At 43.5% G+C, this 20,323-nt stretch overlaps 1 protein-coding gene across 1 annotated transcript in view; it reads left to right on the top strand.

The window, feature by feature from the left end:
• Positions 1 to 8,013: 8,013 nt before the first annotated feature.
• The window catches only part of CDK14 (cyclin dependent kinase 14), a 511,537-nt gene continuing 499,227 nt past the window's right edge, over positions 8,014 to 20,323 (top strand). The window contains exons 1-2 of the mRNA XM_080936223.1: positions 8,014 to 8,128; positions 14,538 to 14,569. Coding sequence (XP_080792349.1) covers positions 8,038 to 8,128; positions 14,538 to 14,569 — 123 coding nt within the window. The 5' untranslated portion in view covers positions 8,014 to 8,037. The remainder of the gene's footprint in view (positions 8,129 to 14,537; positions 14,570 to 20,323) is intronic.

The following is a 20,323-nucleotide window of genomic DNA, read 5'->3' on the forward strand; positions in this document are numbered from 1 at the left end:
GGATTTTGTGCTGTTGCAGCTGAGAACTCTAAGGCCACACTGTACCCACTTCTACTAAGAATCTTGTTTGTGTTTTGAAAGCTTTGGGATCTCTTTTGTCTGTGTGGTTCTGTGGTTTCATAATGATGTGTCTCAGTGTAGGATGAGTTTCACGCATTGTCTTAGAACTCAATAGGCCCTTTCACTTCGTGAAGTTATGTCCTGCCATTCCAGGAAATTTTCTTGAGTTGTTTCTTTGATAATTTCCTCCTTCTGTTTTCCATTTGTTTTCTTTCTGGGACTCCCATTATTCAGAATCTGAACTTCCTGGACTAGATGGAACCCTATTGCGGTTTATTCTCTTCAGTGGTCTACCGCCTCAGTCTTGTTTTCATTTGTGGAAGGCTTTTTCACACTACTTATATTTTGAATTTTCAATTGAATTGCTTTTTTTTAAAAAAAAAACTGATAAGTTTAATATTCAAGAGTTTGCTTTTACCTTTTGGTCATCAAAATCTATAGCAAAACTTAAAAAGATACAGTACCCATGTCTTGTTTAGTTGATATAATATACTTTCAGAAGCTTTAAAGCTTTGAAGATAGCAATAATAGTATTGTTTTCTTCCTCCTGTATAATCTTTACTGTTTCCTGGTTGATTTTCTATAGTTTTTTTGCTTTGACCTCTGTCTTCTTTACTAGGATACTTCACCCAAAGTCTTAAGAGCCACAAATGCCTGACGATATCCAGAAGGGAGGAAACAAAATGGCGCAAGGATGCCTGACTGATATAGATGGTTCTGCCACGGAATACGGGATGGAGCCGCTTATTGACCAGGACCATGGGAGATGAGCAAGAAAGACAGGCAGGGTCCTCAGTCATCATTTACAAGTCTCACAGGATCTTCCTCAGCCTTCTCAGTGGCTTCCACAGTCTCTATTCCCCTAAAACTGGGAATTCAGTTACTATGCAGCTGTCATTGTGTCTTTTAGCTTCCAAAATCATTGTTGATTTACCTTTTGTGCATGTGATTTAGCCCTGGGGAGGCATAGTCATAGGGATTCACTGTAAGTTCAAGGCTGGCCCGGTCTACATAGCAAGCTCCTTCTAAGCCATGGAGGCTGGACAACAATGTCTTGTCTTTTAAAGTACAATGAAATAAATCTAGTCACTATATAGCTTTAATGAATTTTCAAGAGGAATGTATGATAGCTTACATGCAGTCTGTATGTACTGGCTGGTTTTATGTCAAGTTAACACAAGCTGGAATTATCACAAAGAAAGGTGCCTCAGTAGAGGAAATGCCCCAATGAGATCCAGCTGTGAGGCATTTTCTCAACTAGTGATCAAGGGGGGAGGGCCCAGCCCATTGTGGGTGGAGCCATCCCTGGCCCAGCCCATTGTGGGTGGTGCCATCCCTGGGCTGGTAGACTTGGGTTCTATAAGAAAGCAAGCTGAGCAAGCCAGGGGAAGCAAGCCAGTAAGGTGACATCCCTCCATGGCCTCTGCATCAGCTCCTGATCCCTGACCTGCTTGAGTTCCAGTCCTGACTTCCTCTGGTGATGAACAGCGATATGGAAGTGTAAGCTGAATAAACCCTTTCCTCCCCAACTTGCTTCTTGGTCAAGATGTTTATGCAGGAATTAAAACCCTAAGACACAGTCTGATAGTTATAGTAAGAACTAAAGAATATGCATCCTCCATGATTAGCAAGTGCTTTCAACTACAGGAGAACCCTGCAGAAGAAGGGTTCTGAGAAAGCCATTCTGCACCAGGCCCTAAATACGTTTGCACACTGATGTTGGCTTGAATTTCCTGTTCTTCAGGACTGCAAGGAACAGATTCATATTTTATATAAGTGACATACTCTGTCATAGTTTTAATGTAGCTCAAAGAGATTGAAACTCAATGCATGTTTTACCTAATCTCTCCCTTTCTAGTGATTTTTTTTGTCTCCATTGAGACACCTGTTACCTCTAGATCTGCGTCATGAAGATTTTCGTGATGCTTCTATAACTCTTCTGTTATCAATATCTGACTAGGTTTTAAGTGATCACTTTGATCTCTGTGGGTCTGCATTTCCTTCCTTGCAGAACTGAGTAATGAAATATACCTGACAGAGTGCTTGGGATAGAGGCAGTGCCTTCGAGTATCTAACATGCAGTGATGGCAACTTAAAAACATTAATTTCATTTATAAACACGGACTGAGTAGGGAGAAGCCTCTTCCATTTCCCAGGTGTGGGGAGAGCAACATACCATGTTAGAACTCAGGGCTTCTGATCTACTCATTAAATTCTTTAACCTGTGACTAGTTCCTTGAATTCTCCTGTCATTCTTTATTAAAGTACAACTGCATCAGGTATGGGAATGGCGTGCATCATGCTACAAAGATGCTGACCGTTCTGGAAACTAGAAGTGTCTCAGCCTAAGACTGGAGCACATTTGATGACCTCGGCCACTTTCTCGTGCCATCTTTCGTTCCGTGTCCATGTGTGACATAAGGATGATCAAGTCTCTTAGAGTGGGATAAAGAAAGATTACGATTAAAACGAGTCCATCCATCCAAACCATTGCTGTATACAGTAATTTAGTTACACTTTAAAGTTACCAGCAGTAAGTCACTACAGTTAGGGGGCGTGGCATGGGTGATGACATCATCACTGATTATTTTGTAGATACCTCCTTTGGCTTGCAAGTGCTGGATTGGAACAGGTATATGAGTGAGGTCAAACTGCCATGCATCCTGAAAGGCGACCGAGGATGAAGTTGGTAGGGGAACTCCAGTGTTTCTGTTAATTGCTTCTAAGAGGACTTGTTTGACCGCTTAAAGGCTTAACACTTCCATGTCCAGAGTTCAGTTATAAGATTGGCTACTGAAGCTTCGTTTGGATGGATGTCACATGAAACACCGAACCTGGTGACATTCATAAATGAGGACTCTTAGCTAATGGTGAATCTGTATCACACACACACACACACACACACACCACACAAACAGAACACCAAAGGATATGATTAAACACAATGTATCTTTGTTAGAAATAATGGTAGCTATTTTCTCATATAAATTTCTTTAAGATAAATTATTTTAACAAGAAAAATTGGGACTAATATGGGAGATTTTAATCTTTAAATACATTTTAATAGGATAGAGGGATAGTCCTAGTCGTTAATGTATGCTTTGACTTGGGCCATTTATTACTTTCAAACCTATTCTGAGCTAATTTATACATAATGTCACTTAGATAATTCTACCACTTCTTTGTTCTCCTGCTAGCTATCTGCAAGTATCATTGTACTGGCTGGTTTTGTGTCAACTTGACACAAGCTGGAGTTATCACAGAGAAAGGAGCTTCAGTTGAGAAAATGCCTCCATGAGATCCAGCTGTAAGACATTTTCTCAACTAGTGATCAAGGGGGTGGGGTGGGCAGCCCATTGTGGGTGGTACCATCCCTGGGCTGGTAGACCTGGGTTCTATAAGAAAGCAGGCTGAGCAAGCCAGGGAAGCAAGCCAGTAAGCAACATCTCTCTATGGCCTCTGCATCAGCTCCTGATTCCTAACCTGCTTGAGTTCCAGTCCTGACTTCCTCTGGTGATGAACAGCGATATGGAAGTATATGCTGAATAAACCCTTTCCTCCCCAACTTGCTTGATGTTTGTGCAGGAATAGAAACCCTGACTAAGACAATCATTTTACTTTGGTCACTGGGATTCTTCAAATACAGGATGAAAAAAAAAAAAACAAAACAAAACAAAACCTCAGGACTGTCTATAAAGTAACTAGTCAAAGGCAATTCTTATTTCTGGATGCATTTGGAAGTTTGTGTCAGCAAAGAGTGGATTTCTGAAAACAGAAAGAATCCAGATAAGAAATGGGCCACTGAAAAGGGGCTGGCAGGAAGGAGAAAGAGGAGAAGCCTCCTTCCATAGGATTGGAGCTACACTAGCTTCTGCAAACCTCCAATGTCCTCCCCTCTCGGCTTCCAAGGTTCTCTTTACAGTAAGACAAACAAGCAACAACAAAAGACAAAGATAAAGAAGGAAAGACAAAATGAAGAAAAGAAGAAAGGAAAGGAACTTCGACGATCCTGTTCTATCAGCAGGAACACGAAAGACACAGCTGCTACAGCCACATTAAGCCTTTTGAATTACGTCAACCAGTCTCAGGGATGACACATACAAAAGCTATACAAGCTACCCAAGCATGTGTTCCTTCATTTCCTGTCTGTGTCCAGAAATGAAGGCTGCTTGAACCCAAGAATCATGAACAAGGTCGATATTTCAGAGTGCTTGGAGCATACTTAATTCCAGTTTCCACCGCTTCGGTAATTAGGCTGATTGGATGTCACTCTAAACTTGGACTGTTTTCTGAAAGTTCATGTCAGTGAATATATCTATTTTTCTGTTGTCGTCACTTTTGTCCTTGGCTTCCTTGTTTCATGGGTTTCTTTCCCTCAGACTCCATCTTTGTGTACTGTTATGCAGCAGTGAGACTGCTTCTTTCTGATGGTCCTTGGATCCTAATGAAACCCTGAATTCCCAGCCTATTCGGATTAGGATTGCTTCCCTTCACATCAAATGGCAGCACACTATAACAAGACCACAATGCTATCTTTTTTCTTCCTTTTACTCTTTAATCCTTTATTACAGTCTAGTCTTTATCCTCCCCTCCCCGTCGGTCTACCCTCTGTTCCTGATCCCATACTTTCTCCACTCCCCCTCGTCTCCAAGAGGAAGTCCCCACCCCACCTGATTGGAAGACTCACAATATTTTCTAACAAATGCACAAGTTATATCTGATGTGACTAGAAATTATGGACATTAAACCACATGTATTCTTTGTACTTGTATATCAACCTTCATGTATCAAAGATTTAATTGTCCTCTAGTATGTAAACTGAGAGTAATGTTACTTTCACATTTTTGTATCTAAGAACGTCACCTGAGTTTACCCAGGTGGGTACTGGGCATTGAACCCTGGTTCTTTGGAAGAGCAGACAGTGCTCCTAACTGCTGAGCCCCCTCTCCAGGCCCAGTATTTGCACTTTTTATTTCGGCCACCCCAAAGGATAAGCTTGTGAAGCAGAGATGCAGGCCGAGGGGTGGGTGGCACAGATCCATCCTCTCACCAAAGATACATCAGTGTAGACGCTGGCATCGTCTCTGTGTCTGTAAACAAACAAGGGGTCATTTCTTAGTGACAGCAGCTCATTCTACTCTCTTTGATAAGTAATTAATATGTGAAATGTGTGCCGTAGTTTTTTTTTTTTTTTTTTTTTCCCCAGGTTAGGGTCTTAGGCCTTGTGGAATTCATAAAATAGAGGTGAATGTGAGAAATTAATTTCAAAGAGTTGGATCCTTGAAATAGCTCAGTGAGTAGAAAGAACCACCTGCAGGCCGTCCTGACAACCTGAGTTCAATCCCTGGATCCCACAAGATAGCATTCTAGAACCAAGTCTTGAGAGTTGTTCTATGACCTTCATATGCATGTGTGTACGCGCGCGCGCACGCACACACACACACACACACACACACACACACACACACAGAGAGAGAGAGAGAGAGAGAGAGAGAGAGAGATGTTGTTGAATCTTTAAGTGGAAGTACACATATCTCAAAAGCATGAAGCTAATTTCCTTCTCTATTTTGTAGGCTTATCGCACAAGTTGCCAGTGTAATATATATCTGAGAAAGGACAAAGACAAACTTGGAGGGGAAAGCTGGTTATTCACATATTCACAATTGGCAAGCTTCGTTTGGTCTGTCTCGGGACACAAGTCTGTTCTTTGGTGGAGAGGCCAACAGAGTGCAGTCGGGCCAGGAAAGGGACGCTGATATCCATTGTTTTAAGTTAGTATTTTTGTGATATAAAGTTAATGCATTTGGGGGTAAAATACTCAGGTTCTACTTTCAAGTATAAAGGGTGAGGACAAAGTTGTGCCCCATCTAGTATATTCTCCTACATTTCTCCTTTTGTTTCCAGAAAGTTTATGTTAGTTTTAAAAAAATGGTCACAAACAATAGCTTTGCATGCATAGATGATAAATTGGCTTTTTAAATATTAGAAAATTAGAAATATTGGGGAGGTAGGAAAGATATCACACACATGCAGGTACATGTACACATACACAAAGCATGTGAGGACAAACAGTATTGATCCATGACACTGGGCCTGTGTCCTTACATAAACCGGTCATTTCCAAATGGACAGCAGTTTGACCACACTACATAGTGCTCCAAGTTCTTATCATTAACTATTTTTTTCTTCTTTGTTAACTGGAAGAACCTATCAGTGTTTGAATCTCTGTCTCTCTCTCTGTCTCTCTCTGTCTCTGTCTCTCTCTGTCTGTCTGTCTGTCTCTCTCTCTCTCTTTGTTCAGTTGTAACTGCTAATTTTCTAATCGATCTGACCAAGTGATAAATGCCAAAACCTTTTTCCTGCATGAGGCCACACTTTGGTGCTTTCTGTAACTATTGAGATATGGCTGTCAGGACCCAACATCCCGCGTTTAAACAATCTTTGACTTTTACTCATGACTTTGCTCCTGAATTCCTGGATCTCTCCTTGTTGGGGGCCTGGCTTGACTAGCTAGCTGCCTTTTTATCAGTGGCGATCTACCAAAAACCTGTAATGTGCTCAGCACAGGGCGGAACAAATCAGTGCTCTACCTCACAATTTAAGGAAGGCAGGGGGCTAGTTTTTGTTTTAAGATAAAAATCTTTTGACAAAACACAAACTCCCCAAAACTTCCTTTAAACCAAACAGCATTGTCACACCCACAAAAGCTTCTATTACTTACACAGCCAGATGACTCAAGATCACTAACGTTTCTATTCATAAGGACTTTGCTGGCCCAGAATCAGTACACCAAGCCTTCCCCCATCTTCCTCCACCCTCCCCTGGGAGACTGACATTTGGAGTACCTCATTTATTAGAAAAAAAAAGTCTGTGTTTTCTGCCGGAACTGTTTGTCCCGGGGCTTTAAAAAAAGGCCACCCTTAAGTCCCGTTTCAAGTTCATTCACTGAAGTGGGGAAAGGAGGTGACAATAGGTTGTACGTTTACTGATGACCAGAGTATCCTTCTGAGGAATCACTTAAAGTGACCCAGCGACAGGACTGAGGCCAACGCAGGAGCCCTGCCTTCTGGAAGTTCTGGGAGTGGGGTGGGGGTTCAGCTTTTTGCACTGTACCCCAATAAAAATGGGGCCTTTCTAGGCCTTTGGAGCACCCACTTTCGCTGTCAATTAAAACCGACCACCACACCCCAGAAAGTCACTACTAAACCCACTAAACCCGAATGAGCCCCCGAGGCACTGGCGCTGAGCGCGGGACACTCCCCGACCTTTCCGGGCCGGGGCCAACACGGACCGCACGGCACAGCACAGAGTGGACTGGGTCCGTCCGGAGCCCAGCGCGGCCATCCGTCTGTCTGTCTGTCTGTCTGTCCGTCGGCCCGCGGGCTGCAATCCCGGAGCGCGCGGGAGGAGCGCGGCCACGGCGGGCAGAGCGCGGGCGGCCGGGAGGGGGCGCCGCCCGGGCGCGGCGGGTCCGGGAGGGCGGCGGAGGCCTCGGAGTCGGAGTCAGAGCGAGGCGCGGGGTCGCGCCGGGGTCCCGGGCTCCAGGCCTCGGGCGAGGGCACTCGCGGGTCTCCGTGCAGCGCCGCCCCTCGGGCCGGGGAACTTGTCCCGCGCGCCTCACCCGCAGCCGCCAGCGCCTCCTCGGCCGCGCCATCCCGCTCTCCGGCCGCGGCCGCGCGGCTCTCGCTTACAAAGGAGGGAAAAATGCGGAGGGCGGCGGCGCAGCGCGAGGGCCCCCGGGCGGCGGGGATCGCGGCCGCCCCCGGCACCACGTAAGACGCCCCCGCGCGCCCAGCCTCGGCCCAGGCCCGAGCCCCGCAGGCGGGTGAGCGCTGCGCGTCGCCCGCGGCCCGCGAGGAGGCGGAGGAGCAGGACGAGGCGCCGCCTTCCCCGCGCCGCGCGCCCTCGCCTGCCGTTGTCTGCGCTGCGCTGCGCTGGACCAGTTTCGTGAAGTTGCCCGGGCCCCGCGCCGCCCAGATGTGCGACCTCATTGAACCGCAACCGGCCGAGAAGATCGGCAAGATGAAGAAGTTGAGGAGAACTTTGTCCGAGAGTTTCAGCCGAATCGGTGAGTGTGGTCCTCTGGCCCCCGTGTCCAGCAGGCGATCCCCGGGCTCGCTCCCTCGGTCCCCTCGCCCCCTCCGTGCTCAGGGCACCAGTCAGGCAGCTGCCACCTCGGGGTGAGCTGCGGACAGGGCTGAAGACGTCGCTGGGGACTCCGGGCAGGACAGGGATCTGCTGGAGGGACACTCCTCAACCCCAGGATCTGGGCTTCATTCCTGGACTGTCTCAAGCCTCCAATTTGAGTTCCTTCTCCCCGCCAATAGTATCTTTGGCGCCTGCAGTGGACTGGAGAGGGGACACCGGGTCTCCACTGTCATCGGGGCTCTGTGGCCACCCAGGTTACTTATGTTTTAAAGCGCGTTGTTATTAAGTGTTTAGCCAATAATGTAGCTTCGGGAATTGTTGAAACGTTGACGTGCGCCTGATGTTTAACGTACTCAACCTAAAGGAAGTGGGACAGATACCTTGGGACCTTTTGTTCCGTACTTCGGGTCCTATAAATGGAGATTTGGGTGTTCAGTTTGTAGGTCTCTAAACCTTCCAGCTGCTGTGGAGAAATGTGAGATGTGAAGTTTTGGGGACATTTACGAATAAGTCTCCTCCTGAACTTGCTCCATTAGGGTAGCCCAGAGGCTATTGTCTTCTTTAAAAAGAAATCAATCAACTTAACAGAGAATAAACAAACAGTAGCAGCAACAACAACAAGGACAATAACAAAAGGTCAAGGAATGTTTAGTATACTTAAAGAATAAATTCACGTTATAGGCTACAGCAAGATGACAGTTGTGTCATGGGGAATGGGTGGCAGAGAGTGCCTGTTAACCTGGAGGCAGACCTGATACCTAAAGTTTGGTCCTTAACTTTCTTTGATACAGGTAACTGAGCAAAGCAAACGATTCCTATGAGCCCCAAACCAACCTATCAGAATGTCCCAGCATACCTTCTGGCCTTTGGCTCACCTGTTATGCTAATGAAAGCTAATTAATTAATCATAAGCCAATTCCTTAAAATAAAAGCCTGACGTGCCAGTGAGTGTCAGCAGTCTGTTGCACAATTCATTGTCCATACATGCAAACTGTCTAAGGGAAAACATGGATAAACGTTTAGCCAAGATTATCATAATTATTATTATTACTGCTACCAATTCTGCTGTTCCCGAGAACACTGTAAATAAGTTATGTGCAGAGCCATATTTCTGTGTTAGGCATGTGAGTGTGGAGTCCTACATTCAAGTGAAGTTTGAAGCCAAGAGGAGTTGAGAGTGAGGTGTGGAGTCTGTACATTATTAACAAGGATGTTTCAGGGCTGGACTCAAAACACCGCCCAGGCGGTTTTGGAGTCCATTAGGGCCTGTTCTAAAGCACATTAGATAGATATTTACTAATGCTAATGATTTCGTTGGAGCCCCTCCAGTTTTGTGTTAAATAATTCATTGCATCTGAGTCTCACTAAGAAACCAAGAGCATTAATATAAAAATCCTGTATGCTTAAATAATTTTAGGGTTTGATGGCCAATCAGTAATACTTGGGTTAACTGCAACATTGGCAGATAGATATTGTAGATAATTGGGCTCCCTAGATTATTGAGATTTAGTGAGGTGAAGGCTCCTTTATGAGCCTATGTCTTCTCACAAATGCCTTGTGTGATTATGTGGCTTTTATACCCATTCTTTACGAAACAGTACAGCTCAGCAATGAAAGCCGATGATCACTTCCTTATTGAAAGAGGACTCCGAAGAGTGGCTCTTACTGTGGTATATTGTGAAAGAAAATATTGACATTTTAAAGTGACTTTTGTTGTGTATGCGCCAAACCCAGGATATTTATTAGAAAGGGCACTAGTGGAAAACATATCTTCTCTGCTTTCCTTCTTCACACTCAGAGGCAGTGAACTCATTTTGTTGACTGATTTTTTTTTTTTTTTTTTTTTGAGGGTCGAGAGACAATGCAATGAGAATTTTCTATGGGTTCATATAGTTCATAAGCAAGGAATGTGTGCTGTGCGGTTTTATGTTTGGCACTTGGTGCAGCGATGATGCAGTGTCTTGTGTGGCATGCAATAAAGACTCCATACGTGTTTTTAAGGTGTTGTCATTATTAGGGATTAGATCATATTGGCATCATATTAAAGGTAGAAAGCAAGAAAAGAAGTGGCTACAGATCTGCAGTTTAGCATCCTGAAAACACGGTAGGATTTGGAGTTGGACGGTTCTGGGCTTGGCCCTCTGTTTTCCTGCGTGTCTTGGGCATCCTCACCTGCATACAGCTGTATAATTGTGGAGATGAAGTGAGCCAGAAAAACACTACCCGATACCTGTATCGCATGGTGAAGTTCAGTACCAGCTCCTGTTAGTCCTTCTGACTTGTTTGTTCCTTCTTACCCACTTTTCTTCCCTGAGAGGTCAAAGAATACATGGTATATTCCCATCAAACAATCCAACATTGTCATGTATTCAGTTGCCTAGCTGAAGAGGGACTTTGAAATATGCGCACTGGCCTCCTTTTTTTCTTTTCTTATTTTTCCCTTTTCTTAGCGCTACTCAGGTGTGGCTTTGTTATATGGTGAGACGCCCGGTATCATTGTCCAGCTGTAAGAAATCACTGATCATTGACCTAGATAAAGATGACAGTTCATTCGTGATTGTGACCTGCATTCCGTGGTTGTACTTAACAGTGATTCTGAGTGTAAAAGAGTAGGACTATTTATTTTGTCATACGTCGTAGACCATGCTGACTTCGTTGCCATCAACCCCAAACATCACTGATCTGAGATCGCCAGGGAAGGTCAAATGAAACACGTTTCGTTTCAAGCCACAGGGCTCTGGTTTATGCCATCTGCTAGGGACAGAGTACAATAGAGCTGTGGCTGTTTTACAAGATGAGCTTAATTGAATTCTATAGTCAGGCATCCATTTACATAGTGACTATTTCTGGGTTCCTGCTCAATAGCTCAGTGTGGTCACCTCTTTAGGACTCTGGTCTTGTTTTATAGCTGGTTCCCTTCCCTTCCCAACTTAAAACTTCTAGGCTAACTAAGGTAAACAGGAACTTAATTGGCAGGTAGCATAAATAAGTTCGCCCATTTTTTGCCCCACCCCCCCTCGCCCCATGCCTCTTTTGACTTTACAGGCAGGCTTATGCAGACGGAGACCCTCAAGGGTGTGTGACTGAGGCCCGACTGACATTCCTTCACATCCATATGGGAGTCCTTCCTAGAGAAAGGAAGGTTTTGCTTGATATTTGAGATGAGCCCATGTATGCCATTTCTTTAAAGGATGTGGTTGGTGAGAAGAGGAAGCCGTGATTAAGGTGAATTCTCGTGGGTTTCTTGCCCTCTGCCTGTAGGCGTGTATTTCTAGAATGTTGTTGATGAACCATTCTGTGAAGAACGATAACTGGAAAGCGAACCGTTCAGGTATACAGTCTAACCGATGTGCCACATTCTTTCCCAAAGCAACCACAAGCATTTTTAATTTGAGCTGTGGGTATAGTTCAGTGAGGCGAGCTTGCCCAGTATGCATGAGGCCCTGAGCTCTAGGCCTAACAAGAGGGAGGGGCTGGGGGAGGATAAAGAAGAGGGAGTATGTACTATGGAAATGGGACTTGTGTTTATGGTTTTTACGTTAAAATATATGTATGGTTTTCATTTGCCAAAACCTTAGTGTACATTAAGATATGCGGTTCTCTCTCTTTGCCACTGAAGTAAGGGCTCATTAATGGCATTTGTTGCCATACACCTTCTGGTGATAGATGTTGTCCTGGCACCAAGAGTTAGTGTGCGATATGTCCGGAACACAGGCTGGTGAGTGGGCAATGCCAGCATAAGGTGGCAAACTCCATAATAAAGATTAGTAGTGAACCTGCCATTGGAGGACACAGCAGGATCTCCTTTTGGGAACTGTGTGTCTGAGCGGAGGACCCGATAGACTATCTGATCATATTCAACGACTTAACATCTATCCCTTTGTTAGGTCAGAGTAGCACAATCTGGTTGTTGTCCCACGACATCCTTGAGGACAATTGTGGTTTTACATTTATATAAATGATTAATGACAATCAGGGAACGTAATCAATAACAAGATGTTGTGTGTATGTGTAGGTCAGAGTTTATTCATTGGTGACCTGATAGCTATCTGGCAAGGACACCTTTAATTGGTCTTTGTTGTGCTGTCAACTGCTTTTTAGAGCAAGGTGTGCACTATTTAGAAGACGTCAATCTAACAATGAAAGGTATCTATTGAGTAATAAGCATTTTGGTCCAAATCTTTTCTTCCTGTGATATACTGGGTCTGAGTGTGACCCCCATGCAGTGGAGATCGTCTGCCTTCCTGTATTGCTTAGCAAATGCACTAGACTTTCTTTTTCTTTATCCCTCCACCCCCTTTCTGACTAATCTCAGATACGCCCTTTAGAGTTAGGATGACGTGATTGTCAGGACTGAGAAGGCAAGAAAGAGTGGGCCAGGGTGAATATTCGAACCCCCCTCCATTCATTTCTCAATGTCATTCCATGATTCCAGCCCCCAGAGGGTCAGCCTAAGCTGTAGTACAACTTGGCCAAAGAAAGCACACCTCTAAAAGTTCCAGCACTTTTGTAAATGACCACGTTAGATAAAAGAGATTTAAAAGTTTCTCTTCTGAGGCACAAGCTTTGCAAGGTTGCCATGGCTGCTCTTCATTCATACTTGGTGATTGACAGATAAAGCTGCAATTATGTGCTCATATATATGCTACTTTGTATTTGAAGTCAATGCTATTATATATATATATATATATATATATATATATATATATATATAATGTTTCATAATGGCCATGCCAGGCAAGCATATTAACTAAAAGACACACCATTGTTGATTTGAGAGTTTCTAGATTAGAAGTTAAAATTCTAGTAACAGTTATTCAGTAGGAATCAGCTAGGATCTTCTTCTTTCAGGTTTAGCATCAGTTAACAGTGGAAGTGTAGTGAGAAGGTGCATGTGATTGGTTTGAGGAGCTGGTGACACTGGGACAAGGGCTGTCCTTTTTGGATCAGTGTCTTAGGGGAAAGGGGAAGGACAGTAACTGACTGGTAAGTGTTTCAGCTTCTCAGGCAGCCTGCACTCTGTTAGCTCACCGCCACAGCTACGTAATTTTAAAATGACAACTTTATGATATGAAGAAGAGAGAAAAACCTTTTCAAGATTGCTAGAAAGCCAGGCATGGTGGCTCAAGCCTGTAAACCCACCATTTGAGAAGCTGAAACAGGAGGATTACTGCTAGTTCTAGACCAAACTGGGTTAAAGGGTACGACCTTATCTCAAAAACAGCACCACTCAATATGACACCATACCTCACTACAGCACAACACACCACATCTTACCACACCATACCTTACCACACCACACCTTACCACACCACACCTTACCACACCACACCACACCACACGGCTAGAGTATATAAATTTTTACTTAGGAGTTTCTGCTTAGACTCATTAGTTACTCGGAACTCAGTTTCCAGAATAATTTGCTTTTCATTGCTTTTGCCAGAGCAAAACCTTTCAAGTGAGAGATATTCACACCTTCATCCAGGCTAGGTCTACCTAGAGTAGACCTGTAAACACCTGTGCACAATTCTGTACATTTGAAATATTTCTATGACTGGTAGTTTCAGATTAGTGAACATTTTGTGCCTCTTCTTTAGTATGAAACATTGTAAGTAACTGGGATTTAATGAGCTGATATTTAACAACTATAAGTTAACATTCTTTTCTTTTTCTTTAGAGTGAGATAAAATTCAGTTTCTAAGGTTAGCTGGATTTAAGATAAATCTGAAGTATTTAGTAGTTCCTATGAAACATTTTGAATGTGCTCTTTTTTCCTTTGGAAACACTTGACTATAAAATCCATTAAGTGCTTGCGTTAAGTCTCTTATTCTACACAATGGTTATTTGACAATGCTTGGCCCTTTATTACCACAGTTAAACATTAGTTAGAACTAAAATATCACTCAGACACTATGCAGAATGTTTGCCATCCTAACAAGTGGCTTGGGAGGTCCCCAAACCACACAGGACACACCAGGTGTTTGAAAGGAAATTTCGTTTGCCATTACTTTGGGTTCTTTTACTACTTCCATTAAAACATGTTCTGCTGAAGGAGATGGGAAAGCCCTGTATGCTTTCCTTCTCTGTTTTCCAGAATGCTTCATTTACATATTTATGAAAAGCATCTCACAGAGAAACATGCGGTGCTCTTCTTTCATTTGCAGTTTCTGTATTTTGTATCATGACATCATGGTTCAGGTTGGGGTACAGTTTTGCTTTCTGAGATGAACACACTGTTGTGCTCCCTCTTTCTGTTTTCTAGAACTTAAATATGCCACCCCTTTGGGATGCTTTACAGTAACCGTTTCCTTTCTCTTTTTCTTTTCTAGCTCTGAAGAAAGACGACACCACCTTTGATGAGGTAGGCTAAGTTACTTCTTCCAACACAGAGGCGTATTTATTTACTGTTAGGTAGAGTCTATAGGTGCTGACTTTGTGCTTAGAAACAGACACAATAAAACCAAAACAAAATCCCCAAAGCTTAAGAAACAAGTAAGAACCACCCCACTCCAAGAAACAAGTAATAACATTTATTTACTTAGTTATGCCCTGCTAGCCTCCAATCTTAATAGTTGTTTAACTGAGTTTTGTAGCAATCATCTGAAATGTGTCTTTAAATCAATAAACAAAAGCCGCAGGCCCCCCTTTGTGTTGCTGTCTTCTTGCTGACAGCTGTATGTGAGAAGCCCACTGTGATGTGCATGTATAGGGCAAGTCCAGAGCTGTTGATAAGTTGGACTGTAAGGCTCCTTTCCAGATCTTGATGAATCAGGTGTGATGTGTTGACGTCACAGGTTGTCTGCAAGGCTCCCAAAGGAGAAGGTGACTTTTTCTGTTCTAGTTTCCCTATTCTTTGTGGATCAGATAAGTCTCTGTTTACTTGCTGCTACAAAGTAGTAAAACAAAACAAAACAAAACAAATGATAATGGGATGCTAACCCCAGAGGCTCGAACTGCCCCAGGAACAACTCACAGACTGTATGAAGTCCAAGAAATAAAGAAAACAAAACAAAACAAAACAAAAAATTCTTTATACAACAAGAAAACTTTGACTATTTCCATGTTACATTTTGTTTTACATGTACTTTATGCTCATTGTAACTATTAAGTTTTCAATGCATACTATCAAACCTTTAAAAAAATCAAGTACTGACTAAAAAAAATATTCATACAGTTTTATGTAAAAATTATTTTAAAATCTGAAAAAAAGTACTGACAAAAATGTATAATTTTATGCAAAAAATGCTTAAAATCTGTACATTTATCTTTGTTTTGTAAAATAAAGTTGTTAAAAACAAAACAAAACAAAACAAAAAAACATTGTACTACCCTGGGATTTTGTTACTGTTTTCAGGGTGTTACAGACAGACGTGTTTCATTGTGACCATCTAAAGTCAGTCATGGGTGTATGCTGTGAACCTGCCCAGTGTGCACAGAGTCTTAAGTTATATGTAAACAGAGATGTTTCTGTACCTTGTGTTTACACTATAGCCTAATGAATGCAAAGAGCAGTTGGTTTTGTTTAATGCTCTTAGAGACCATGAAAGATGCTACCACCCCTCCCTCCACTGCAGCCTGGAAAAGAGCACATGTGCTCATGGAATGTGCTTGCCCTGTCTTAAAGGGGAGGGGGATTCAGGGCAAGCCTGCAGGCTGGATTTCAGATGGGGCTAGTGCCCGTTGGCTCTCGTGGTCTGGTGCTTCATCAAAGCACCTGTTCCGACTTTCTGGTCCAAGCTCTGTAAAGCTGTGTCTCTGGGACTCGGAAGCAACTTTCTCAGACAGCATTCTGGTAACATCCTCCTAAGGTTAATTCTTCCAGTCCTTTCGCATCCTTAGTAGGTAATACTGGGATTTCCTCCAAAGCTGCATTTCTGGAATTTCTACTGTTTCATTACTGAGATATCTGTTTTCAAGAGAGTATTTTTTTTTCCAGAAGAAATCAGAGTGAGAATATCGGGCAGCTTTTCTTTTAAAGAAAAATCTCCCCTATAATTATGGAAGTAATTTAACCCTACGTAAAGAGAGACTTAAAGAAAGGGAGGAAGATAAAACTCTTCAACTGTGTTATCCAGATATTTGTACTGTTCAATATTCTTGCGTCTTTCTCCAAGTTTTAAAGGTATAGCCCATTATTATACCACTTTCCTTCTGGAAGGTGTGGTGTGTTTCTCCACATCTTCAGGAGCTTCTAGTCATTGTAAGTTAAAAAAATAAAGCAAAGCAAAACAACCAAACAAGCAATAGACCTACCTCTTTTCTAACATGTGCACCATTGGGGTGTGTGTGTGTGTGTGTGTGTGTGTGTGTTGGTCTGTCTCAGAGCTGTAGGTACATTTGTGCAAACAACCCATATGACTGAGGGCTGGTGCAGAGCAGTGGCTAAAGAGTATATAAGGATGTCACAAGCTGGTGACTACTCCTAATCTTCCTTCTAAAGCCTCTGTGGAATCATCTGGGGTTCGCCATTTGAAACAGAACCATCACCAGCTCAACACAGCATTTTCTTTCTTCCATGGCACAGAGATTTTCTTTTCTGTAAATATTTTAGATCGGAAAGTCGGACAATGCCAGAGCTAGAAAGATGGCAGAAGCCATTATTTCTTCATCCCAGCATCTCACAGACCTGAGCGCATTAAGATACAGAGGGCCGGAGTAATTTTCAGCTGGTTAAGGAAAGCATCAGGTTACAATCTGGGGGAGTAGAGCCCAGCCAGCCTGCCTGGGGCTAAATGCTAAGGCATCTATCTACCTGCAGTCTATGTAGAGCCTTTAAAATATGATCTCACACACTGGAAGTGGCAGATCACCCTCCATGGCTGTCACCAACGCTGCCTTCATTGCTCCGTCTTCTCTACAAGGATGATGGAAGGATTCAATCAGAAGATAAATCTATAGGGAGATTCCATTTCAAATATGCCTCTAGCATTTCACGCAAGGCTTCTTGTAATAATTTCTGTATTGAGATGGTGAAAATATCGTCTAAAAAAAAAAAAACCAACATTTTTTTAAATCCCCCACTAGGGGATGCCACATTTGCTCTTGTTACCCTCGGCCACATTTGCTCTTGTTACCCTCGGCCACAGTGCCTGTGCTTGACATTCCATTAGTGTCTGTAAAATATTTGCAACTGTCTGTGTGGGGAGCAGTGGGGGGCTGAGAGAAGGCAGCATGGCTCCTCATTTGCCACGTCTTAGCTATTTGGACAAGTTATTAATGTATTCAGTCTTGGTTTTCGCATTTATAAGTCAACCAGTTAGACTGTTTTTCCGGATGCTTTGGGCTCTAGCATAGGATTCTGAGTAGTATGGTCACTCACGTAAGAGTAAAACCTTCCCAGCGTCTCAGCGGAGCACTGGGTGTGTGCCGGTATAAATGGGAAGTAACGGCTTTTTGAGGATCATTTTCAGATTGTCTTAGAAGTTTTCTTGAATGTGTGTGTGTAGTTTTTTCTTCTTTCTTTTTGACTTTTCCTCTCTTAGTGTTGGAATCTGGTTTCTATAGTCTTTTGGAATTCACTTGAGACTGCAGTCTTGCAGCTTGGAGGGCTGGGTCAGCTTCTTAGCTATGCAGCAAAGTGTGAGAGCCTCTCCTTACTCTAGTTTATGAGCCTCAGGCTTCTTGTCACAGGGACCTGCCAGGAGATGCCTGCACTGGAGCCTGGCTGCACTGGAGCGTGGGTGCAACGCCGTGGTGATTTGTTTGAGGGTTTCTTTCGGGTGTGTGTTAATGTTTGACCTTGAACAGAAGAGGGAAAAAAGGTGTATTAGTTATTTACTCTGTGACTATAATGCTCTGCTGATTTTAAAAACAGAGTGAAATCGTATTCAGGAACTATGTCAAGTAGCTCGTGTGTGTGTGTGTGTGTGTGTGTGTGTGTGTGTGTGTGTGTGTGTGTGTGTGTTGACATGTGACCAGTCGGAAGTATTGACGCCTTCAGATATTTACAGTGATGTGTAGGAAATGTTGCGGAAGCCCCTTATAGTTGGAGACAGGAAATTTTAAGGACCGTCAGTAGCCCCTTCATTCATTGTGTGTTTATTAGGACCCCCGACTTAAATGATAGCCACTCTATAATCTGTGGATTGAGTCTAAGTTTTGGGTGGACCACTCAGTTTCAGGATTTCCAAAAAATGTTCTCAACAGTTTCAAACTTAGTTCCACAACTAACTGAAGTTTGGATCTTGGATCTTGTGTAATATTTGGCTAAAATGAAGAGACTAAATAGGTAAATTCTGGGAAAGCAAGCCTACTAGATAGAAGGTAAAAGAAACCGGTTTCTTTCAAAAGTGTTCTTACTGGGCAGGGAGGTAACACTGTGATGACCTCTCCACTTAGTGTTTAAGAGTCCACAGAACTTCCTGAAAGTCTCTATGGCCACATTCTTCCTGAAGCAGTAGATCTACACCATGCCTTTATGATGAATATCAGTTTTTCTGTTGGTTTCTCTTGAGTAACTATGATGTCTGATATACAAACGATGGGAAAACAGTTAATCCTCCATTGTAAAACTACCACAAACAAGGGCTTGTGAATGTTGGGAGGCCAAGTAAATGTGAGTGGAACCTCCTAGAAAAGATTGGAGACCTCTGATGTCTCAGCAACCCACGAGATGCTGTTGATTAAACGAGATCTTAAATGGTATAGTTTTTGAGCTTTTGTTTTTTTTTTTTTGCCCCAAAAACACTTTCTGTTCTTGGCTTTTTGGCGAGAAGTACAAAACCTGTAGTGTTTGAAGTAAATCTTCGAAGTGTCAAGGGTTTCAGTTGAGTGTGGTATGCAAATCTAGGTGACTTAGCCCTTACTTTTATGGTTTCAAACAAAAGCCTTCTAATATAAGAGCTTCCTTGGCATGTTTGCTGTTGTCATAGTGGTAAGTCCCAAGGAGCTCCCAGGACTATGTAAACAAAAAGTGTGTGTGTGTGTATGTGTATGTGTCTTCATTAAAATAAATCTTACCTGGGAGCACTCAGAAGTTTATTTTAGAGGCCACCTTACATTGTCTATTTACTTGCAGATAGATGGGACAGTGTACCCCTGTTTTAGCTTCCAGTCTAGAGTTCGGACCCTGCTACTCATATGATGATGTGACACTTGAGGCAGGAAGTGCATCAGTGACACCTGGCTAGGGGCAGCAATGTTCCTGGACCCTGTTTTCTAGTCACCGTGACTGCGCTGTGACTTTCATCCATGTGTGTATTTGTGTGTGTGTGTGTGTGTGTGTGTGTGTGTGTGTGTGTGTGATCCCCTGGAGTCAGTCTGCCCTCAGGGTTTTCTTACTTTTGGAGCCTCAGCCCCCCTCCCCCCTCTCCCTGTTTCTAGAGGGAAGTGGACCAGTCTTCCCTTTCCACTCCCTGGTTTCTGCTGGGCCCCCTGTCTTTGCCCACCCGTCATCCTGTCCCACTGCCCTGGCCCTGTACGTTGCCCTTCTTTCTTCTAAGGCTGGGCATCGCTCTCTCCCGCCGGTGCCCTCAGTGGTGTGCTCCTTGGCACATCTTATGTAATCTCTGCCAGCCTGGATTTTGACCTGTCACCTTATGTTGTCACCTAGTCGCTGCCAGGAGCTGTTTGAGGAAATCCCTCTGCAAATAAATGTATCAGCTGCCGAAGTTGCTGCTACCTCAAGCAACTGAAGAGCCCTTCTTCCCTGTGGCTGTCACTGGCCAGCGTGCTGCTGTCTGCTCCTTGTCTCTAGTGGAAGGCTCTCTCACTCCATATTCCTTTCCTAGGACTGTGTGAGTGACGGGCTTCACCGATACCCACTTCTGGAGATAAGAAGTCGGAAATCAGAATGCTGACATAGTTTGGCCTACAAGCTGAGAGGGAAGGGCCTCTTCCCAGGACCTCTCCTTAGCTCGTAGTTGCTGGTTTCTTCCCAAGACTATCCTTGGATTCACTAGCCCCCAACCTCCTCATAGCAAGTACTAGGACTATTCTCCTCCCCTTTTTTAATCAGGGCTTCTTTCAGATAGAATCAAGAGCTCCCCACACTCCTGTAAAACCTCTTGTTAATTCAGTTATGTTTGCAACAATCCCTTTCCCTCCTCCCTAAATAAGATCACTCCTGGAAGCATCAGAGTTAAAACGTACACATGCAAGTTTTCGTAGACTCAGA

Source organism: Micromys minutus (assembly GCF_963924665.1).
Source record: "Micromys minutus genome assembly, chromosome: 23".
Lineage (NCBI taxonomy): Eukaryota > Metazoa > Chordata > Mammalia > Rodentia > Muridae > Micromys > Micromys minutus.